The sequence below is a fragment of the Trachemys scripta genome, chromosome 2 (assembly GCF_013100865.1).
Source record: "Trachemys scripta elegans isolate TJP31775 chromosome 2, CAS_Tse_1.0, whole genome shotgun sequence".
In the NCBI taxonomy this organism is placed as follows: Eukaryota; Metazoa; Chordata; order Testudines; family Emydidae; genus Trachemys; species Trachemys scripta.
In genome coordinates, this window is record NC_048299.1 from 151,139,877 (window position 1) to 151,163,572 (window position 23,696).

At 54.9% G+C, this 23,696-nt stretch overlaps 1 protein-coding gene across 3 annotated transcripts; it reads right to left on the bottom strand.

The window, feature by feature from the left end:
* Window positions 1-4,587: 4,587 nt before the first annotated feature.
* On the bottom strand, window positions 4,588-23,173 carry C2H8orf58 (chromosome 2 C8orf58 homolog). Of its 3 annotated transcripts, none has more exons than XM_034761876.1 (7): window positions 22,819-23,173; window positions 12,626-13,305; window positions 9,682-9,807; window positions 9,041-9,230; window positions 8,316-8,428; window positions 7,490-7,608; window positions 4,588-5,807 (listed from the first exon to the last, which is right to left on the bottom strand). In XM_034761876.1, exons 1-7 carry the CDS (start codon window positions 22,865-22,867, stop codon window positions 5,705-5,707), a joined length of 1,380 nt encoding a protein of 459 aa, XP_034617767.1. In that variant the 5' UTR covers window positions 22,868-23,173; the 3' UTR covers window positions 4,588-5,704. The 3 variants fall into 3 exon arrangements, with proteins under 3 accessions (XP_034617767.1, XP_034617766.1, XP_034617765.1); XM_034761875.1 differs by having other exon boundaries at window positions 7,494-7,608; window positions 9,643-9,807; XM_034761874.1 differs by having other exon boundaries at window positions 9,643-9,807; window positions 22,819-23,172.
* Between the last annotated feature and the right edge of the window lie 523 nt (window positions 23,174-23,696).

The window sequence follows — 23,696 nt, forward strand, 5'->3', positions numbered from 1 at the left end:
ACTATAGAATCAGAATTTATAATCCCTATTCCATGATATAATAGTTTTAATTAAGATATATCTTTAGATTGGATTTAAATTTAAAAAAATCTGATTTTTTTTGAGTCATTGATTTTTATCCACCCTGACAGCTGGGCATGGTGTGTGTGGGGGGAAGGATTGGTTCCCAGCTGGAGCAAGGGAGGGGCCAGGGGTGAGAGGAGCATGGGGGGAGGATTAGTCCCTGCTAACTGGAGCAAGGCAGGGGCTGGGGGCAAAAATACAGCGGGGCGGGAGCTAGGGTTGGTCGTTGGAGCAAGGGAGGGTCCGGGAGTAAACTACAAGCACAGCAGGGCTGGAGAGAGGGTAAACAGGATCCCCCCCTCACCCCTGCCCACAGAGTGGGTACCTACCTTCTCCCTGGTTCTAGCCCATTCTCTTTGCCTCTCTCTGCACCGAGCTGAGGGTGGGGGTACAGGGTCTAGGAGGGAGATAGGGTGCAGGAGCTGGCTGGGGGTTGGGGTCTGACCAGGAGCTAGAATGAGGGAGAGGGCTCAGGGTTGGGGCAGGAGGTTGGGGTGTGGAGCACCTACCTGGGGCAGCTCCCATTCGGTGTGAGGGGTGCAGGTGGGTATGTGGGGGGGGGAGGGTGCAGGAGCTCCCATTTGGTGCTCAGGGTGAGGGTTGGGATGTGGGGGGGTGCAGGAGTCAGGACATGGGGTGGGGGTGTGCAGGGGTCAGGGCAAGGGGCTCGGAGTTTGTGAGGTGGGTGCAGGGGTCAGGGCTTGGGTTGTGGGGGTGCTCCCAGCCCCCTGCCCTGAGCAGTTCACAGCAGGGGGCTAGAGGGGGTATGCCCCGATTCCATTCCCTTTCCCAAGGCCCTGCCCCCACCTCTTCTCCACTTCCTCCTCTCTCTCCTGAAAGTTATTAAATGTTCAACGCCAAGGAACAGAGTGGGTAGAGGACTGAATTTTCCACAGCCTCCCTCACAAAATATATCACCACTTTGCCTTTAGTAATTATCCTTTTGAGGGGAAAACCAGGCACTTCTCTCTTTTTGCAAAGTCCTGTGACCTCTTTCAGCTAAAGAAAACTTGTGAGTGCTGGTGATGCAATAGCTCTTTACCGCTCTCCCTGTTATAGCGGTGGGGGATGAGTAAAGGTGGGGGTGCAGTGTTAAGGCCCCCGTGCCCCCAATGCCTGCACACTTCAGTGGACAGAAGCTGCTGTTGGAAGGGGCATTTCCCTCACTAGTGTTAAGCCGCCCAATGCTCCCAGGACTTGGAGGAACAGAGTGGCTGCTACTCTAGCCCAGGCTGGAGCTGGGAGGAAGGACACGGCCGTAGCATCACCCCTCCAGCTACTGGGACAAGCCACCGTGTACCCCTTGTGCTTAGAGAGGGAGGAGGGTGAACACCGCTGATGAACTCCAGCCAAAGTAATTTCCAGCAGTAAGCCAGGGGTAGGACACAGCCCATTTCTCCGCCTAGAGCAACCACTCATGGGAGTTACCAAAAGCGGTCACCTCTCTTCAAAAGCTTGCACACCAGATAGCAGTGATGGTCCATGGCCTCTACCCATAGGCACTCGTGATAGGTGGTCTCTCACAAAGGTTTTACTGTAGATCTAATTCTAGAGGCCAGTAAGCCCTTTGGGAATTCGCTCCTTGGACTCTCGAAGGCTGGCCTGGCCCTGGCCCAACTTAAATCTTTCCCTTAGCTCTGGCAGATGGATCCTACCGCTATCCACCCCACAAAACTGACCCATTATGTCTCTTAGCCCAAGTCAGCTTTAACAATCACAGCACCTGTGAATTACTCCCTGCCCAGGAAGGGATAACAGGTGAGCTGCTACGAATAGCCATTACCCCTACATCATAATCACACTAAGACCATATGCAACCTGTTAATTGAAATTATTTATGCCTTATTTTAAGCAAGTATTTAATTCGTCCCAAATCCTTTCCCCATGTACACAGATAAACATTTAACCATGCAGGAGGTTGAGCAATAAATGGAGTGCATCTCGAACAGAAATCTACTCCAGGGAGCTGCATGGAGGATTATAATGGAGACGTTACTGCCATCGTGTGGCTAAATTTAAAAGCTTCCCCACTTTCATTCAGGATAGGTTCTCCCCTTTGCCCCTAGCCCAATTTCTCAGTAGGAAGCAGAACTGTGAGAATAGCTCCACTTCTATCCAAATGCAGCACATGCTAGCCAGGCTCTGCTCCGGCTCCTTACAGATGTAGGCCTAGCCCACTTTGGAAGTGGCAGCTAAGCTTTAATGCAGATACAAGCCCTAGACAAGCCTGTCAGAGCAGAGGGTAGGCACAGTTTTCACAACTGTATAGTATTGATTATTGAAAAACAGGGGAGAAAAATAGCTGCTTTTACACAGGGCTCAAATTCAACTTTAGTGCTCTTCAAAAGAGTCACAGGCCAGCCTCAACAGGCCAGCCTCAACAACCATGAGAGCGCATGGCCCAACCTTGGCACAACTGCAGCAAGGATAGGTCTCTTCTCAGCTCCACCCCTTGTCCTTGGAGAACCTTCCTCCCCACTCTCCCTGCCACAACTCCCCTGGACTCATGCTGAGAGAACAGGATTTGTTAATTTCCCACACATAGCTTGGCTCAGCTACCTTACAGATCCCTGCACTTGAGGAAGCTGTGATCTTTCCTAGGGCCAGAAGAGGGTTATAACCCCTCGTCTCTGCCCTGTCTATACAGCTCAACACGCTCCTTAGATAGTAGGTCTGTCCACACACACAAGCATCTGCTGTAGATATATATCATGTGAGCACAAGAACCAAATTCCATTTTCTCCCTCTCTATTCTATCACTTCTCTACTCTGCCTCTCAGCTATAGTTACTTCTGTACAGGTCTGTGGGTCAGGAGGCTTCATCATTCACTATACATATACTGATCCCAACTCTACATATAAAATGCTGGGGTCTAAATTAGCTGCTGCTACTCAAGAAAAATCTTGGAGTCATTGTGGATAGTTCTCTGAAAACATCCACTCAATGTGCAGCGGCAGTCAAAAAAGTGAACAGAATGTTGGGAATCATTAAGAAAGGGATAGATAAGACAGAAAATATCATATTGCCTCTATATAAATTCATAGTACGCACACATCTTGAATACTCTGTGCAGATGTGGTTGTCCCATCTCAAAAAAAGATATATTGGACTTGGAAAAGCTTCAGAAAAGGGCAATAAAAATGATTAGGGGTATGGAACAGCTTCTGTATGAGGAGAGATTAATAAGACTGGGACTTTTCAGCTTGGAAAAGAGACGGCTAAGGGGAGATATGATTGAAGTCTATAAAATCATGACTGGTGTGGAAAAAGTAAATAAGTGTTACTTACTCCTCCTAACACAAGAACTAGGGGTCACCAAATGAAATATAGGCAGCAGGTTTAAAACAAACAAAAAATATTTTTTCACACAAACACACAGTCAACCTGTGGAACTCCTTGCCAGAGGATGTTGTGAAGGCCAAGACTATAACAGGGTTAAAAAAATAACTAGATAAGTTCATGGAGGATAGATCCATCAATGGCTATTAGCCAGGATGGGTAGTGATGGTGTCCCTAGCCTCTGTTTGCCAGAAGCTGGGAATGGGTGATGGGATGGATCACTTGATGATGACCTGTTCTGATCATTCCCTCTGAAGAACCTGGCACTGGCCACTGTCGGAAGACAGGATTCTGGGCTAGATAGACCTTTGGTCTGACCCATCATGGCCGATTTTACGTCTGAAAAGTGCTGGTAAGTGCTCTATAAATGCTAAGAAGTTACAGGTATCAGTGATGCCAATGGGGAGTGGGTAGGAGACAGAAGCAACAGCAGGAATATACAGGACAGGAGGCAGTGCTGGGGCTGACCCTACTCCAGGTACCCAACATCCTTGGATCCTGGAAGACGTCAGCATTAAGAGCACAGTCACAATTGCATCTTCTCTTGATTCCTGTGCAGTTCTGCTCCATGCATTAGTCATCACCTCTGAAGAGATTCCTGATTAATGTCCTCCATGCAGCCTGGATCTTTAGCTCACCTCCTCTGGTGGGGAGAGGGTTACCTTTCCATTACGTGTTACACTCCCTACGTGCTACACCTCTGATTTGTCCCCAGTGCCGCTCCCACGCAGACTCCTCTGCGGCCAGAGAGTATGGCTAGGTCACAAAGCCTTCATGAGGCTGACACTGGGTGACCAATTCACCCCTTGCCCTAGCAGAGGGGCTGGCTCAGCTGGAGTAGCGGCACATGGCACTTCATGCTGCACTGGTTTCTTAGGCCAAGCTGTTATCTCCCCAATATTGACAGGCCAGCGCATGAGAGGCGAGGATCCTGGGACTCCTGCATGGTAGACGGATACCATCAAGCTGCCAGGACAGCACGCACACTCATGAGTCCTATCACACAAAAAGGCCCTGCATGCACAGACTCCCCATTGGCCAACCTACCACCCAATAGCATGAGAATCTCAGGGTTGGAAGGGACCTCAGGAGGTCATCTAGTCCAACCCCCTGCTCAAAGCAGGATCAATCCCCAGACAGATTTTTGCCCTAGATCCCTAAATGGCCCCCTCAAGGATTGAACTCACAACCCTGGGTTTAGCAGGCCAATGCTCAAACCACTGAGCTATCCCTCCCCCCAGCGAGAAGGATGCCCCCATTTCTCGCTTTACAGATCAGGATGCAAAACTAAGTGGTAATTTATTTTTTTAAGTGTCTAAGAATCCAGCAGCCTCCATAAGCACCTCTCTCCATGAGGCCATATAAATACGTTACATACAAATACACTGGCACATTTACAAAACGACCAGGGGCTAGTAGTGGTGGACTAAGCGGTCAGATGAGTTAGTTCACATTTGACAATGCCGGGGATTTCTCACTGCTGTGCAGAGACCCCCAGAGCTGGAATCTCAGCCTAGGCAGGGGTCTGAACAGAATGGGAGCGTGGATAGACATCCCCTTAGGAGGGAGGGAGACTTTCGGTGGCACACAGGTCAGCCCCATTGTTCAGTTAAGGTCCGCAGGAGAACGGCCCAGTGGTCAATGCTCCTTGTTACCCACCATTGAGACCCTGATACCAAGAGCAGCCTTGGAGCTGCCTGCAGTCACAGGAGGAGGAAGGTGGTGGGAGAGAGTCAGCTAGCAGTGAGAGCGCCTCCTAGCTTCTGCAGCAACACACTGCAAGCAAGGAAGTAGCAAGATTTCAGAACCATGTCTGAAGACAGACATACCCAGGGGGAGATGCTGGGCAAAGGTGTGTGGAGGACGGGGAGAGTGGATGGAAACAGACACCAGAGACTGCTGGGTCTAAACCAGGTTCCTTGAGGACTTGCCTCAATGGAGGAACGTGCCTCCTATGCATGCCCACCGCGAGGGGTTAGCAGGGAGAGAGTGCACCCCAGCGTTCATATGTCTAAGCAGGCTTGATCCACAGCTGCTTGGCTTCAATGCCACAGCTCCACAGGAACAGATGACAGAGCAACACCCACTCCTCGCTGCCTCCTTTTTCCAAGGAAGGGCCAGAAATCCCGTCAACGTCATCGAAGCAGGCGAGACTGGGCAATCCAAACCAGCATCGAAGGGGCAGTGGGGTGAAGGGGACCCTTCGTGGAGCGTGTGTGCTGCTCCCCCGCTCATGGCAGGGAAGGCTCAGCAGCTTTAAATCCTTCATGTCTCCAAGAGGCTCCCGCAGCCTCAGGGCGCTCAGCGCACAGAGAGGGTTTTCGAGCGGTGTTTCTTCACCCCCAGTGCTGGCAGGAAGTTCCTCCTGGGATGGGAGCATTGTTTCTCCCGTGAAGCCTCCAGACTGCAAGGGAAGAGCAGGGGGTGGAAAACGTCAGGCGGGGGACACCATATACCAGTGCCGGGGCAACGTGCTCCCCTGTCAAATCCCAGATCAGCCAGCAAATTACACCCACAGCCCTGTGGATCCCAGCCATCCATTGCCACCCTATCACAAGCCAGAAGAGGCACGGGGCAGGGAGAAACAGCTGTCCCCTTCGGTTCTCCCTCAGCCAGTCCTTTCAGTCCCCATTGCAGAGAGACAGCTGCATTGCCCTACCCAAGGCAGATGGTTTGGGAGGCACTTCTCCAACTGCACCACTAGGGGGCAGTGGCTTCAGCTGCCTTTTTCCCCTTGACTCGGATCACCCCCAGGCTCCCCGGACCTCAAACAGCTCATGCATTGCTCCTTCTGCCAGGCCGTTGCTCCCAGGGTCCCAGTGCCTGGCACCTGCCCAGTACAGGGTTTCATTCTTAGGCAGCCGGAGGGAGAGGCAGCATATACAGGCCTCTCAGGAGGGGGTGCTCCTGGGGGGAAATGGCTGGCTGCGGGGGAATGGCAAATGTTACCTCCCGTCCCTAGGTCCTGGGGTGGTGGTGACCAAGGAGGGATCTCCCACCTGCTGATGGCTTGGTGGCCAGGGTGAAACAAGTTCTAGGGGCCAGCCGCCCACAAGAAGGATGTTGTGGTAAATTGAAGAGGGTGCAGAGATGAGACGAGACCCACTAAAAGATGAGAAAGCCTGCCTTCTAGCCTCAGACTCGGGGACTGCCATGTATCTAGCTTAACAAAGAGCAGGTGAAGAAGTGACTTGATCCCAGTCTAAGTATCAACAGGGGGGAACAAATATTGAATACTTTTGACATCGAGCAGAGGAAGGTCTAACACAGGGGTCAGCAACCTTTCAGAAGCAGTGTGCCGAGTCTTCATTTATTCACTCTAATTTAAGGTTTCACGTGCCAGTCATACATTTTAACGTTTTTAGAAGGCCTCTTTCTATAAGTCTATAATATATAACTAAACTATTGTTGTATGTAAAGTAAAGAAAGTTTTTAAAATGTTTAAGAAGCTTCATTTAAAATTAAATTAAAATGCAGAGCCCCCCGGACCGGTGGCCAGGACCCGGGCAGTGTGAGTGCCACTGAAAATCAGCTCGCGTGCTGCCTTCGCCACGCGTGCCATAGGTTGCCTACCCCGGTCTAACACAATTCAGTGGCTGGAAGTTGTAGCTAGACAAATTCCGACTGGAAATCAGGGGTATGTTTTTAACCTTGAAGGTAATTAACCATTGGAACAACTAACCAAGGGCCATGGTGGATTCTTCAGCATTGACTTTTCCAATCAAGATTGATTTAAGATCTGCTCTAGGGATTATTCTGGGAACCTTCTTTGACCTTCGCTAGGCCGGAGGCCAGACTGGTATCGGAATGGTCCCTTCTGACCTTGGAATCTGCATCACAGACAGGACAACCTGGGACCCTTGTTGGCCTCCTCAGCAGAGAGGCCAAGGATCAAGTGGGCCATGGAGACTGACCCCCCTCTTGGGCTCCCTCCAGCATGGCTGAGTGGCACAGGAAGGAGCCTGCCCTGCCTTTGCCCCGGCCGTACCCAAGCTGGGGTGAAGGTCTGCAGGGCTTTCCCAGCAGTCTATTCACAAGGAGCTTCCTTTTCTTCTCTGTTCAGTCTCTAGGCTGGGGCAGCCTTACCTACACTGTCTGCTGTCGACGGCAGACTCCCCGAACAGGGACGGCTCGCTGGCCCGGATGGATTTCCTGGTGATCCTGTTGATCAGCACTTTGACTTTCCCCCAGTGCGAGCGGTCGTTCTGAGAGGGAGAGAGACGGCAGCGGTGAAGGAAGGCGGGAGTGAGGGCAGCGGCTTCTCCTGCCACGTAGGGGCGAGCCAGAGCCCTGGCACCCGAACACCCAGTCCCAGTGCTCAGGGATAACTCTCCCTCAGGAGACATGGACAGGGCAGAAAGAAGGGCTTTCCTTCTGGGAGGGGCAGAGGAACCCCAAACCCCTCCCCGGGGTAGAGCGATGGGGAAGAGATAAACAAGAGTCTCAGCTGTTGGCTGTCAGGAAGCATTTCCAAAAAGCCACTTCCCCTGCAGCTGCTGGAAGTGGGGTGGGTCTCAGGCTGGGCAGGCATTGCACAGCGCTACTCTAGTTTGGGGAACAGCTTAGCAAGCGGCACCGGGAGAGACAGAACATAAGAACGGCCAGACTGGGTCAGACCAAAGGTCCATCTAGTCCAGTATCCTGTCTTCCGACAGTGGCCAATGCCAGGTGCCCCAGAGGGAATGAACAGAACAGGTAATCAAGTGATCCATCCCCCGTCGCCCATTCCCAGCTTCTGGCAATAAGAGTTAGACACACTGGGTAAGTGCTGGCCCAGCCCAGGCAAGGAAGGGCACCAGAACTAGATGCACATACAGGGTCTTCTCAGCATCAGGATGAGTCACATGGAATTCTTAGGGGATCCTTGTTTTCTCCCTCCCCCCGTCCCTGCTCTGCAGGGCATGAAACCTACCCTAGGTCTCATGTTTGGCGGTAGGGTATGGGCTCCCCAGTCCGGCTGATCCAGCAGGGTGGGTGAGCTGACGCAGTGCGTTGCCGGCTTCCTGGAGCAGACTGGCTCATTCTCTGCAGGGAAGAGACAGCATCAGCACCATTATCTGCTGTGTTAAAGCGACCAGCCCAGATGCAGCCCCCCGGAGAGAACCCAGGCCATCTAGCACTAAGGCCAGCACCACATGGCCAGGGCCTGGGGTCAGTACTCCCTGCTTTGCACACCCACCTGGGAAAAGCCTCAGTCATCATTCACCAAGTTTAATTTCAGAGCCCAGGCCTTTTTAAATGCCAGAGACCCTGTGCTTGGCATTTGCCAGGGGGGATGGGAGATAGACTTCCTGGTCTGGGATCTCACTCTCCCCAGGCCAGCGCGGGAGAAAGCTAGCCAGTGGGGAAGCCCAGGGAGCTGCTGCCAGATCGGAAGCCGGGGGGGGGGAATCCCATATTCATGGGAGGGTGGAGAAATCCTTAGCAGCAGCCCTGTTCCCCTCCCCAAGGAATGAGCCACCCCAGCAAGGACATTCAATTTGCACAGCATGGGTCTCATTAATTTCAGAGGTGCCGGGGGGGGGGGGGGCCCCCCCCCCCCCCCCCCCCCGGCACAAGTCGGGAGGTCCTAACCACCAGGACATGCATGGGAAGGGATTGGGCCTTGGGGCTGCTACTCAAGCCGGGCTCACTCACCTGAGCTCCTGGTCAGGTCCTGGAGCATCCCGGTGTCTGAGGCTGAGCGTGCCCTGAAGTGGTGGGGCCTCCAAGAGTCCAGAGGCAAATCCTCCTCCTGCATTTCCACCTCCGCCCTGTTCTCAGGCTCTGGCTGGGACAGCCCCTGCTCTTCTGGGGCTCTGCATGGCCTCTCCTCAGAGGGCACCACCTGCCAGGCAGAGAGGATGCATGGAGTGAAACAAGCAGCTGCAGGGATGGGGGTGGGGGTAGAGGGGAGACTCCTAGTCATTCCCAGTCCCCACCCTCATGGCGAAAGGAATCCCAGAGCCCAGGGAAGACCCACCTTCCCCCTCCTTCTCCCCCCAGCTCCTAAAAAGTATCTGAGAAAGCCCCACCATGGCTGGAGTTCTAAGGGGACAGAGGACCCCCCACACACACACACCTCACCTTCCTCCAAGAGGATCACACAACTACAAGGTGTTCAACGCCCCCTTCTGAGGGATACAGCTGGACAAGCAGCTGCATCCTCCCTTAAGGAATGGTAAGACCTAGCCACTGCCCTCCCACCCTGGTTCCTAGCCACGCTCATTCCCCTGTGCCCTCCGCACGGCCAGCCTTACGTTCTCAGCCTGCTGGCCCCACAGCCGGCTCTCCATCACCTTCTGCTGCTGCTGGAGCTGCAGGTTGGCCCGCTGCAGTTGGGCAATCTTCTCCAGCATCAGGCAGACATGCTCCAGGTAGCGCAGGCCCTGGCCCGGGAGGGTTAAAGAGGGATCTTTCCGCACCTGGGGGATGACACAGCACAGAGCGTCATGCATGGGCAGCGTCGGGGACAGGGCACGACCTGCAGCTCTCAGTCGCTCCAGCCAGGGCAGCACTTGTTGCTCCCCCCCATTTGTCAACATCTTGCAAGGGGTCAAGGTGCCCAGAAACAAATCCAGTAACCTGGGGGGCAGGGTGGGGAGAGGTCCATGGAGGGGATCCAGCCCATGGGGAGTGCACTAGAAACACACAGCTGGGGACGATCTCCATGGTGTGGCCAGGACAGGACAGATCAGAACCCTCCCAACAGGGGCTGTGTTCAGACTGCAATGCCCCCTGCATCAGTTCCTGACTCCCAGATCCCACACTGGCCTCCCCAGGAACAGCACCAACGCAAACAGCTTATGCAGCCGCCTCTGGCCTCTCCCACTGTGTTAGCCATGAACACGCCACAACACACCCTTGAGGGGTGGGCCAGGGCAGAGCGAAGCACCTAGTCGGACATCTGGATTTGCAGGAGTCCTGGGGGAGGGCTGGGGGCGCAGTCAGATTTCCTCCTCCCCCACATCCAGCCCCCGTAGCCCCCGACTGCTGGCACTTCCCCAGCCACACATGCTCTGGAGAGGTAGCTAGAGAGATAGCAGCAGCTTAAGGGGTTTAAACCAGATTATGAAACTAGGGCATCCCAATTATGCCTGATGCAGGCTGGCTCCATCCTGCTCCTTACACAGGTAGAGTGGGTTGTTTGTGGGGGGGGTTTTTTTTGGGGGGGGGGGGGGGGGGGAGAGGTTCGTGTTTTTTTCTGAGTGGGGAGGGATCGGATCTATGCCAGGAACAATCCAAGAGGAGATGGGGCTCAGGCCTTATTCAGTTCTAAGAGGAAGCAAGGAGCCAAAGCTGCAGTGGCTGGACTCTGCCAGCTCCATCGCTCCGGGACCTACAGAGACACCCAAGACCCACACCTCCTCCCGCTTCCCAGCACGGAGCGGCGGGCAGATGCACTGCACCGGGGAGGGACAGAGCCATGGACGGACACGTCGCAGCAGAGGACAGGTTGCGTTCAGAGCATGGTTAAACACTTCACTGTGTAATTGGGGTTGGGGCCGAATGAAGGTTACGTTCCCTCAGGTCACTGCCCCCCCTTAGCTGACTGGGGAGGTTGTGTACTTCCCTCACAGCAGTGCCCTGCCTGCTGCCACGCCAGCTGGGAGTACAAGCCCCCTGTTATGAGGATGGGAAGCACAAAGTCCATGGAACAGCAGCCTTTTCCCCACCCAACAGCTCCTCTCAGCCAGGCAATCCCATCTCAGGTCAATGGGTCCAGCATCTATCTGTCCGCATGGCACCTGTACCCTACCACTGCCATTGGCCTCTGGCCCTTGGACCAACCCCTGGAACGCAGCCTGCAGCCCTGAGCTCCAGAGTCTCCAGGTGACAGGCCAGAGCTCTGGCCAGTGACCAACCCAGACAGGGAAGCCCAGCAGACCCCCACAGATCCTATGCTTCGAGTCCGAAGGGCTGTGGGGAGTCAATGGGCCTCTCCGTATCTACCCAGCCTTCTTGTGTCCCAACCCCCAATGCCAGACGCCCAGCCCCTGGAAGGCCCCAGACGCTGGATAGTCTCAGCGGCTGGAAGGGGGTCTCAGGCTGGGCAGGCATTGCACAGCGCTACTCCTGTCTGGGGAATCTCCTTAGTAGGGGGCTGGAGAGCTGCCCCCCCAGAGCGAAGGGGAGAAGAGCAGGGAGGAGTTCCAGCAGCACGCTGCTCTGTCTGGCAACACAGGATCTCGTCCGCTCGGCCTAGTGGTATCCCGGCCCCTCGAAACCCAAGGATGGGGGGGCCTCATTGACCCCTATCCCCTCTCACTGCCCCCCTGCAGTTGCACAGTACTTCCCCATGGCTCACAGCAATCACAGCCGCAGGGAACACAACGGATGGGGAGACGGACAACATTCCAGAGAAACAAGTCAAAATGATTCAATTGAAAATTGTTTGTTGTGTTGTAGCCACGTGGGTCCCAGGATAGGAGACAGACAGACACAGACAAGGTGGGGGAGGTAGAGGAGCTTTCAAGCTTGAAGAAGAGCTCTATGGAGCTCAGAACTTGTCTCTCTCACCAACAGAAGTTGGCCCAATAAAAGATGTTAACTCCCCCTCCTTGTCTCTTAATTCAAAACGCCTTTTTTCCCCCCTGAAATTTCCTTCCATTTTGTTTCAAAAATAAAAAACCTCAACATCAAAACCAAACCTTTCCTTTGACCCGAAACTTACGTTTTTTCCGACTCTTTATACTGCCGGCAAACTGGAAAGTCAGTTATTGGCCCAGTTCTACTTACAACCAGCACAGCTTCTGCCCACGCCACTCGGCGCATCCCAGCTTAGTCATCACAGGAGCAATGACAATACCACAATCTAATTAGAGGCACTTCCACGTGCTTGTGTCGTGGGATGGAAATGTGGAGCGTTTCCCTATCTGAAACCGCCCTGCCCTGCCTGTGGCAAGATGGGCTAGAGGTGGCGGGGTGACGGCCATCCTGTCTTCCCTGCTCCCCAATGCAGGGGAGAGCACACAGGCTTCCTCGTAGCAGTGCCTGCGCCCAGACCACATCACATCACCCCGGGAGCTGTGTTTCAGCTGCTGCTACCTTTACACTATGGCATCCTGCTCCATGCGGAACCACTACGTCTCTTAACCCATCGGCCCCATAGAGGCAGCCACACCTGCTGGAAGTCAGTCCAGTTGCAACGGGTCTTGGGAAGGGGGGGAGGGGGCGTCGTCCCTCTTCTCCACCCCGGCCAGCCCTTATTGACCCACAAGGAAGCCCGTTCCTGGCACTCACCTCTGCCTCCTCCCCACAGGACTCAGTGCTCTGTTCCTCTAGGCTCCGGCAGCCAGAGAGGGCTTGGCTGTGCCCCTCTGCAGCCCCCACTTTTCCACTCAGCCCCTGCGAGCTGTAGGAGGCCAACAGCTCCAGTTCCACCAGGCTCAGGCTCTTCCGGCCGAGCGGCTTGGGAGAGCGGCTGGGCACGTGGAGCTTCCGGGAGCGCTGCATCACCTGGGCCAGCTTCTTGCTGACCGACAGGTTCTGGAGGTAGACCTGCTCCCGGAGAGGGTCCGGCTCCTCTGGCCCCTCTGCTTCGGGGCAGCCCTCCTCTGGGTCGCTGGCAGCAGAGTCTGCGGTGGAGGGCTGGAAGCCATCAAGACAGTCCAGAGAGAAGCTGCTTTCCGAGCCCAGCGGAGTGGAGGGTGAGTTCTCGTTGCCAGCCATCTCCACTCCGGAGTCCTCCGACTCCGACTTGAGGAGCCGCCCGCTCTTCGGGAAGAGGCCCAGCTGGTGGGGGAGGCCAGGCTCCGTCGGCGACCCGGCCGGGCCCCACAGGCCCAGCTCGCTGCTCATTCTGCTGCCCCGCTGTGGCTCAGGAGCAGGATCCGTGCTCTCTCCAGAGGCTTCCTGCAGCTTGCGGTAGATGCTGGCTGAGGTTAGCACCACACAGCTCTCCCAGGGCTTCCGTGCGCCATCTGCGAGGCAAGAGAGATGCACTGTCAGAGAGGCTGGCTCCATCCCTCCTCCAGAGCACCGCAGCCCTGTCTCCTCCTTACCTGTGGCTATTCGAATATGGCACCTGCCCAGCCGGCAAGCCCTCCCCCTGACTCCAACCTTCTTCCCTGCCCATCCCTTATTGCTCCATGCGCATTCCAAGGAGAAAAAGCTGCTCCTGGTGATTCAGGCGGGCGGGGAGTTTCAGGGAGAAACCCAGCAGAGGGGGGGCGGGGGGGGGGGGGGGGGGGGAAGAGTTCACCATGGAAGCTTTTGCAAAGGGTAAAGACAAGCACATGCATCTCTGTAGTCCTTGGGACATCAAGGGCCAGCCACTGCAGTCCCCCACCCCTGTTCCCCTTCTTTTACAAGGTGTGTGTCAATCTAGCCCTCACTGAAAGCATCGTTCTACCCAGAACCCGCTCCCGGAGAGGGTCCGGCTCCTCTGGCCCCTCTGCTTCGGGGCTGCCCTCCTCTGGGTCGTACCAGTCAGCCAGCTGTGTGCAAGCCTCCTCCGCCCTACGCTGCTAATCCTGACCCGCAGCTTTGCCAGCGCCTCAGTCCTGGCCCACAGCTCCCCAGCTATTCCAGCCCAGCACACTCCCACAGCCCTGCCCTGCTCTTCCAGACTAGCGTTTCCCTCCTGGCTTTACTGAGACACCTCATCTCCCAGCTCTGGGATCCCTGTTCCAGCTCTGCTGATGCACCCCTGATACTCCGACAGCCCCCCACTGCTAGTCCATTTCTGGGCCTCCCACACAGCTCTGCAGATGCACTTCCACACAGCACCTCCTGTCCCAGCCCTCTCCTGAATAACTTTGGGCCGCTGGATATAGAGAAACACCCAGGGAGATGAGGAAGACTGAATCCTCCACCGCACCCCCAAGCTGTGGCTCAGCTAAGCGTTTAAGGGACAAAAGTCCACCTCCACCATCACCCCAGCCCTTCCCATGAACAGCTCGCCCGGAGCATTACTATCCTATTGCATCGCCTCAGGGCTAGAGCAGCCCACCGTTATCCAGAGCCAGCTCCTCTGCTTCCCCTTTGGACTCACACCGCTTGGACCAAGGGTAGAGTCCTCCACCCCTCGCTCTCAGCTTTAGGGTCTGCTCCTATAATAAAGTCCACTGTGAAGACACAAGGCTCCCCCTCCTCCATCCCCCACCCGTCCCTGGGGTTTCCAGCCTCCCACTCCTCACCTCCTCCAAGCCAGAGCACAATCTCCATGAAGCCCTGGGAGGCATGTGCATTAGGGGTAGAGGACACAGTAACTGTCTACAGATACCTGGGGGAGATGACCTGGAGGCACAAGAGTTATCAGGGAACACTTTCCCCAACAAAGCCACCTGGCTGCGGGACCCTTTCCGAGAGGGATGGGAGCTGCTGGTGCTTGGGACATCTGTGATTGGAGTGGGTAGCAGGGACGGATCCTGCCCTGCCCCTGGCCACAGACCACAGAGGTCTGATCTAGTTTCTGTAAGGGCAGCTCAGAGAGGGTCACTCACCATTTCCCTGGAAGCTTCATTTATCTCCCTGCACTGTGACCCCAGCCCTCCCCTGGCAGCCAGGTTAGGAATTGGGATCCTTTGACCTCAAGTTCTTACACCCGGACGGGTGGATTCATTCTGCATTTTGCAGCCCGTTGCCAAGCACGCATCCGACAGCCCAGCGCATCCCAAGTCTCCCCGGAAACATCCCCTGGGGCCCGATCCAGATACCAGGCCCTTTGTGAATCGCATTGCTGAGGTGCTTTGTAAACAGCTCCCTCCTGGCACCAGGCCCAAACCGCATTCCTCGGCGCTGAGCGAGCCAGGTTCCACTGAACGCCACTCTCACCACGTCACTCCGTGAGCACGTCAAGTGTCCCCCAGCCTGGGCAAGGGCGCTGGCACAAGGGTTGTCAGCAGCTGGTGCTTTCATTTGGGCACAGTGCCCTGCTGCACGGAGGAATAACTTCTCAGCTCAGCACAGCTCTCCCTGCCCCACTCCTCACGCTGTGCTGTCTGCAGGCACTAGAATTTAAGAGCCCTGTTTCTACGCTTCCCTCGCCGCTAGCGCACACAAGTCACCCTCCCCACTGCTATTAGGGATACTGACTAGGGCAGGGGTGGGCAAACCTTTTGGCCCGAGGGCCACATCGGGTTTCGGAAATTGTATGGAGGGCCAGTTAGGGGAGGCTATGCCTCCCCAGACAGCCAGGCGTGGCCCGGTCCCCACCCCCTATCCCTCCCTGCTTCTCGTCCCCTGATGGCCACCCCCCCCCCCCCGGAACCCCTGCCCCATCCCCCCACCCCCTCGCTCCCTGTCTCCTGACCGCCCCCAAAACCCCCACCCCTGACTGCCCCCCCACTGCTCCATCCAACCCCCCCCTCTCATTTCTGACTCCTCCCCCCCGACCCCTGCCCCATCCAACCACCCCATCTCCCTGTAACCCCTTTGGGGTTTAGAGAGCATGGCCCTTTAAATCTTTTTTCTAAGGGGGACGGGGAGAGTAAGAAAAAAGGAGGGAAACTCCAGGGGGCAGCGCTGGAGCTCCAAGGAGGGGGAGAGGCAGCCTGCAGGCCCTGGAAAAGTGAAGCAGCGGAGAGAACCTGCCTGAAGCCTGGGAAGAACAGGGCCGATCGGAGACAGCCCAGGACAGGAGCCAGGCAGAGCACTGTGCCAGGGAGGACTTGCCCGAGAAGGACAGGCCGGAGCTAGACCCAGTATGACGGCTGCCCAGAGCTGCATGGGGCTGAGAGTACTGGGGCTTCTGACTCTGCATTGGGAACAAGGAGGGAGGTTGCTAGCTAGTTAAATGGGGAGGTGGTCGCTCTGTGTGGCTTTGCAGAGAGCGGCAGAAGAGGGCACCGGAGGGGTTTGTTGGGGGAAGTTCACTGGCGCTGAAGACGACCAGGAGCACCCAAGACTCACCACTGCACTGGAACTTTGCTCAGGACTCTGAACTCTGTGTGCAGACACATTGCTCGGTGTCTGCCCTTGCAGACTGCACTACCACTGGGCCTGTGGGGCCTTGGCTTGGATGCAGCCCTGTTTTACTGCTCCCCCTACATATCCCCTTGTTGTTTTTCTCCTCTCATCCCTCTGTAAATAAATATTTCCCTTGTTATATCCACTGTACTTTTCCTGTGAGTGGGTGTGTGTTCGTTCACTCTGGGGGTTTTGGAAGAGGCGCCCCTGGGGTGGAAGGGATTTCTCCTACTGCATTCCTGCGCACACCTTCTCTTGGCCAGAGCTGCCTGCAGAGCAGACTCCATCTTGGCCACGAGGGCGCTAAAGTTACATCCCTAATCCCCTGACTGCCCCTGACTGTCCCTCATCCGCCCCATCCAAACCCCCCTCCTTCCAGACTGCCCTCCAGGACCCCTGCCCCCATTCAACCCGTTCCCCACCCCCGACCACCCCCCCAAACTCCCCTGCCCTCTATCCATCCCCCCTCGCCCTCCGCTTCCTGCCCCCTTACCGCGCTGCCTGGAGCACTGTGCCGCCAGGTTGGAGCCAGCCATGCCACTGCACAGCACAGAGACTGGGTCAGGCCGGGCTCTGCAGCTGCGCTGCCCCAGGAGCTCGCAACCCCGCTGCCCAGAACATTGCGCCAGCAGTGGGGTGAGCTGAGGCTGCAGGGGAGGGGGAACAGCAGGGGAAAGGCTGGGGGCGAGCCTCCTGGGTCAAGAGCTCAGGGGCCGGGCAGAAGGATCCCACAGGCTGTAGCTTGCCCACCTCTGGACTGGGGACAACATACCCCAGCCTGATCAGGGAAGCCAGAGGGAACAGACCTGCCAGCAACATGGAGGCCAGGCGGAAAGCACGATCCACTGCAGCGTTAACGGGTTCCATGAGGAGGCAAATCCCGTCCTCGCTGCCTGCGAGGATAAGTCAGCCCAACGCAGGGCTCTCAGGAAGGGAGAGATGCCCTCCCATAAGACCAACCCAGTCACTAAGGTGCCTCAATCTGGGCTCTGCTGGTGACTCGTTCTCTCTCCAGCAGGGATGGAAAAGGGGTGTCCATTGGCCGATGGGGTCACACTGGGGCCAGCGCAGCGCCACGCCCAACCCATACCACGGCATGCGCTCCATCGCAGCCAGCTCCTCTGGCGAAGGCCTGACCCACAGTTTCCAGTCACTGCCCAGAGAATACAAGTCACCCACTCTCTGCTGGGAGACAAGACGCCGTTTCCCACGCACCACATGGTATAAAGCCACAGGGCCAGGTCTCTGCTAGGGGAGACTATGGCTTGGGATTGGCCTCTCTCCCGCCACCACCACATGCACCTTCAGAGCAGGCAATATTACCCTTCCCTGATCCCCAGAGCCCGGGCCTGCCCCAGAGCCCCCCCAACAAGGAATGTTTCTAGAAACCAACACCATCCCTTCCCCCATCTCTGGCATCCTGGGAACATTAGAGGCCAAAGTCACTTATCTGTGCAGCTGGGCTGGGCTCGGCTCAGTTCCCCTGATGGATGGATGCTGCATTGCCTGGGGAGGGCCCAGCAGTGAGATAGCTAGGTAAACTGCTTATCTACGTAAGACACAGGCAGGAATGCATCTGTCATCACCTTGCAATACGGGACATAATTGCACCCAGTGTAACCAGCAAGACTCACTCGGAGATGGCAGTCCCACATCTCCTCCCACCACAGGTGCCCAAAACCCACAGTGTGAAAGTGTCAGGAAGTGGAGGGAGGGGCCCAGAAAGCAGATCCTCCAAGACAAGATAGACAAGCTTTCATTCCCATGCTGCCGGACAGGTGGATCTAGGCTTTGAGTCACAAGTGCTGGCAGTTGCACATGCCCCCAGGTGCCACATGGGAGGAAGCCCTCCAGATGGTCTAGCTATCCATTAAGAAGCCTTTCCACCCGCTGACCCCACCCATGGGCCAATATGGTGGTTTAGGGGTCAAGAGTGGCTTTGGGACAACCAACCAGCCACATGGATTTCAGATTTTAAAATATTAAAACTAATGTTAAAAAAGGATATAGTACACAGGTTAAGAAAAGAGCATCTGTACATCTGGGTGTCGTGCTTATATTACCCACAAATACAAAGTTTGTTTTTAAAGTCATAAGATACATATAGTGCATAATCAGCAATAACCCAAATGTAGGTGAATAAATTTAAGAATACAGTTTAGATATTAGCAGCCAAGCATTTGGGTACATCACTCATGAAAAGTTATACAGAAAGTTGGCTGTGGAAAGCAAATATAGCCATGAGTGAAGATTGTCCCTCAACCTTTGAAAATTTAGGGTAGGTTGTCCATTTAGAATCCATGAGGAAAGTATTTCAGTTACTTTCCCGACTGTGCGTCTACTAGGACACCAGTTTATTTCATGCACCTCTCCTTGTTTTAGCAAGAAGAGCTCTCCCAATTCCCTTATTTCAGCTCCTTCCTTAAGCAAAAGTATTACTTAAGATTACTATGAACTAAGAACAAATCTTAAATCTGGACTGAGGAGGTGGAAAGACAACCACACAGACACCAACATTTCAAACTTGAGCATCTACAAAGCTAGGTAATTAGATCAACAGTTAGGACCATGAGTAAGTGGCTAGATCAGGGATAGGCAACCTATGGCCTCACACTGCCTGGGTCCTGGCCACCGGTCCGAGGGGCTCTGCATTTTAATTTAATTTTAAATGAAGCTTCTTAAATTTTTTTAAAACCTTATTTACTTTACATACAACAATAGTTTAATTATATATTATAGACTTATAGAAAGGGGCCTTCTAAAAACGTTAAAATGTATTACTGGCATGCGAAACCTTAAATTAGAGAGAATAAATGAAGACTAGGCACACTGCTTCTGAAAAGTTGCTGACCCCTGCGCTAGATCTTCCAGAACTGACAAGTGCGGTGCTCCCACTTCAGACAGAGCTGCTAGTGCTCAGCAAAGCGGGTTAGATCACTCACGGCTTGTCTACACACAAAAGCTAAACTGGACTAAGGTAGGGTGTGAATTTAAAGCAGATTAACGATTCCGGATTAGTTTCACGTATGGGACAGACTTATGCCAAATTAGCTTAATTCCAGATATACTGGAAGTGGAAGACACCCCATGTAGGTAAGCCCTAAACATTGATTTAGATACCTAGCTTTATCAACACCTATGTCTGAAACATAAGAGCTGGCTGTGGTCAAGCACATGCCATGACCCCTGGGCTGTGGCAGCCAATGGAAGCCCCTTTTCCATCACTTCTGGAGAGAGAACAAGTCACCGGCAGAGCCCAGATACGAGGATCTTCGCTGGCAGGGTTGGTCTTATGGGAGGGCATCTCTCCCTTCCTGAGCGCCCTGCATTGGGCTGATTTAATCCTCACAGGCAGGGAGGACAGGATTTGTGTCTGGAGACCAAGATGTAGGGCCACACCTGGACACACAGACTATCTGACACAACCATATAATTTCTTGTTTGCACCCCATTATAGGACATCTTCTCAGCTAGTTCTTTATGCATTTAATCATACACAAACAATGCTACTACAATAGTTTGCTTTGAAGATGCATGGTTCTGTGCCAGAGCAATGTATGAACAGTCATTAATAATTGCCTCACAAGGTGTTGTGAGTCAGCTGAGCTAAGAGAGAGATACTAGAAAGGTTAAGTAACTTGCCCAAGGTCATGGTTTCATGCTTGGTCCACTAGACCACACCACATTTGCCTCACACTTCAGGAAGTATCCTGACCAAAACAGAAATGGCACAAGACCAAGATTTCATTCATACCATACATTGCAGATTATCAAGAGCCTATTGGTTTTAAGCAAAATAAGACAGATACCTAAACAGCACATGCAACCAAAAGGCAAATGCATGTAGGACTGGCAAGCAGATTAATGCCCAATTAGACAGGCAGCAGTTAAATCTGCAGCATTCGTCATTTCCTTTAAACAACTTTGCAATTAATGGCCAAAACACACCTTGCAGGGACATTTTTATACAAATTCCAGTAATTCCCAAATATTTCCATCAGCCCACAGGGACTGTTAGCTCCACCCCCAGTTTCAAGGTGGGGTGGAATGTACACACACAAGTTAGTTTTACAAGGAAAGACAGGAGGGAACAGATTATAACAGATACATGGGGCCTCTTGCCACCCTTTCTCTCTCTCTTACACATGTATTTAATGCTCATGTTAGTGCAGCCCTGCCAACTTCCTTATTCCCAGGACAGGCCCAGCATCAGTAACCAATGCGTAAGCTTCCTCCCTGTCCTCTCCACATGTCCATGCTGCCAACATACCTCAGTGCTGACCAAGAGGGAGCTCAGCCCGCCTGCATGGCCTGCTCGGTTCTTTGCCTTGGTTTGCTAACTTGCTAACACCTGTGGCTACTGGTAGCTGAACTGGGGCTTTCAGTTAATACTGATCTGAGCTGGATTTGATCCCATAAACCAGAGCTGAAAGCCTCCTTGTTCCATCACCAATTCCAAACCAGCTAGCCTCCTTCAGCAGGTAGCCAAGCCAGTTGTCCACGGCAAATCTCCACCTGGACATAGGTGTGGCCAGGGGCGGCTCTATGTATTTTGCTGCCCCAAGCACGGCAGTCAGGCAGCTTTCGGCGGCGTGCCTGCGGGAGGTCTGCTGGTAACGCAGATTCGGCAGCATCACTGTGGGAGGTCCACTGGTCCTGCGGATTCTTCGTACCCGCCGCCGAACTGCTGCCGAAGCTGCAGGACTGGCGTACCTCCCACAGGCATGCCGCCTAAGGCTCCCTGACTGCTGCCCCCACAGCCCCCCGCGGCTTGCCGCCCCAGTCACGCTCTTGGTGCGCTGGTGCCTGGAGCCGCCCCCAGGTGTGGCATGTACATAGCTCCCATGCAGGGAGCTCGGAGACTCACTGCTGGCTTCTCACTGTGAATGGTTTCCAGCTCACTCTCTCCTGCATCCTAGCCCCATTCCCTGCACGGCTGTGTCTTTCCCACCCCTCTGAGGAGTCCCCTTTTCAGGCTGGAAGAAGGAATAGGGTTCAAAATAATCCAGGGGAAACAGGGCAGGGCTGAACTCAGAGCTAGGCTCAGAAGGGAGATTCATTGACGCCCCCACCCCGCATGTCAAACAGCGAGTCACTGGCAGAGCCAGGAACAGAACTCAGGAATCCTGACTCCAAACCCCTGCTGGACACCCCCCCCCAAAAAAGCACTGAGCCCCACTAGAATTGTTCTGGGACTTTGAATTACAGAGCAGCACAAGCGTTATGACTCCTCACAGGACTGTGTTGCGATCTCCCCTGGAGGGCGACAGTCCTGGTGGGACAGACAAAGCCACAGGCGGGTTGGTTTGAGTCTCCACTGCTCAGTCAGGTCCACACCAGCACACCGCTAAACTGGTTCAGAAAACCTGTTTCACCAGCAAGTTGGATAGTGGCTGCACTACAGAGACATGGCCATGTTTGACATCAGGTGTCAAGAACAGCAGTGCAAAGAGCAGTTACCCTCTCCGCTCCAGAGGTCCCCAGCTATGCTCCTTGTCTATATGGCTGGCTGGCAGGGTCCCAAACATGTTTCTGTGTAACAGGGGGTTCTGGTATGGAAAAGGTTGAGAACAACCGAACTACAGTAGAGATATGAGTGTGCCTAGCTCTGTGGAGCCACATCTGCTCTGGGCTAAACCACTGATTGGAGCCATGGTCAGGGATGACTCTAAAAACCTGCACCCCAGGAGGGAGTGAACCCCAGAAGGAAGCACAGTTTGTGTGCTGTAAATACACCCCTTCCCCCGTCCCTCCTCCAAGGGAACTCCTGCAGAAAGCGCTGGCACCTACTGGCGTTCTGGAAGCCCCTTCCCCAGTGCAGAAGGACACCAGCCCAGGAGTCCCCTGTGCTGGGGAGGGGCAAGCCCATCCCGGAGCAAGTTAGCTTCGCCCCTTCCCTCAAAGAGAGGAGCTGCAGTGTGGAGCATTGTGCCTTGGGGCAGTTTGTTTGCCTGGGCTGGATCGCATAGAGCCCAAATGGCAAACAAATCCAAAGCCTACTGACACCTATTAGGGTGCAAGGAGCAGGGAGTGCCCTAGGGTGCCTGCAGGCCCCACACAGAGCAGGGAGCTCCCCAGAAATGGGGCACCCATCAAGGCACCCAGAGCAGGAACCTTCCCTAAGGCGCCCAGAAACAAGGGCCTGGCGTGGGGGTGACATGGGAAAGTCTGGGAAACAGGAACCCCAACAGTGCGCAGGGAGCCCCCCACCCCACGGACCAGACTCACTTCCTACTACCAGGGCGCATTGGGCGTAGGCGAGGCGCGGGGAAGAAGAGAGCGCCCCGTGGAGAGGAGAAGGTCTCGGGGGGGAACCGGGGCCACTCTCGGCTGCGGGCAGGGGAGTCTCAGCGCCTGTCCGCGGCGGCAGGAACCCCGGAGCCAGCTGCGCGCATGGAAGGGCACTGGGAAGCCCCGGGGGCGCAGAACCCGCCCCAGCCCCGGAGCGCAAAGGGAGCGGAGAGAGCCCAGGGCGTCCCCTCCCTTCCGCGGCTAACACCCACAGCCACCCCCGGAGGGCTCACCTGGGCTCCAGAGCGGCTCCACGGCGAAGACCCGCCGCCTCCTCAGCATCTCCGAGCGGACACCGGCTTCTGCCCCGTGTGCGTGCGGCAGGCTCCGGGCGCTCGCTCTGGATGGCCCCCCTCGGCAGGCTCCTGGCCGTGTTCTGCGGGGAGGGGTCTGTCTGGGCTGGGACACTCCCAGAGGACGGCTCCCCCCGCCGGAGGGGCGGAGAGAAGGGGGTGTGAATGGGGTGGGGGGCGTGTTGATGAGCAGCAGGGGGGTTTGAGAAGAAAATCTCCGCTCACGCCCTAGGATTTAGGCTCGGGAGGGAAGAGTCCTGCCCAGCCAGTTCTCGCTTTGCTGCGGCAACTGTCCTTTCTGTTGGCTTGTGAACTGGAAAATAAATCACTTATCATAAAGCTGTCGAAAGCTCCGGTGCCCCATCCCCTCTCCAGGATCGGCCGAGGGAACTAATCTCTCATGGACACGGAGAGGGGGTGGTTTGCATAAAGCCCCGCTCAGGAGTGAGGGTACTACAGCCACATGGGCCCAGCTCCTTAAAGGCACCTAACTGGTGGAGTTGCTGTCTTCCCACAAAGCATGGGGTACAAGCTGCCCTATGATGCCCAATCCCCAACCTGATGGGACAACAGTCTGATCTAAAGGCCCACTCCTCCTTAGATGGTGTCCTTTGCACCTATATGACTGATTTATCAGATTGGGAAACCGAGGCACAGAGCGGGGACACAACTTGCTAAAGAGCAGTTCAGTGGCAGAGTTAGAGAGAGAAGAACCCAGTTCACACTAACCCCCCTAGTTTACATTCCCAACAGAGGGCAGGGGTTGGAGTAACAGGGATGGGGCATGGAAAAACAGATTATTTTACACCTGTAAAAGG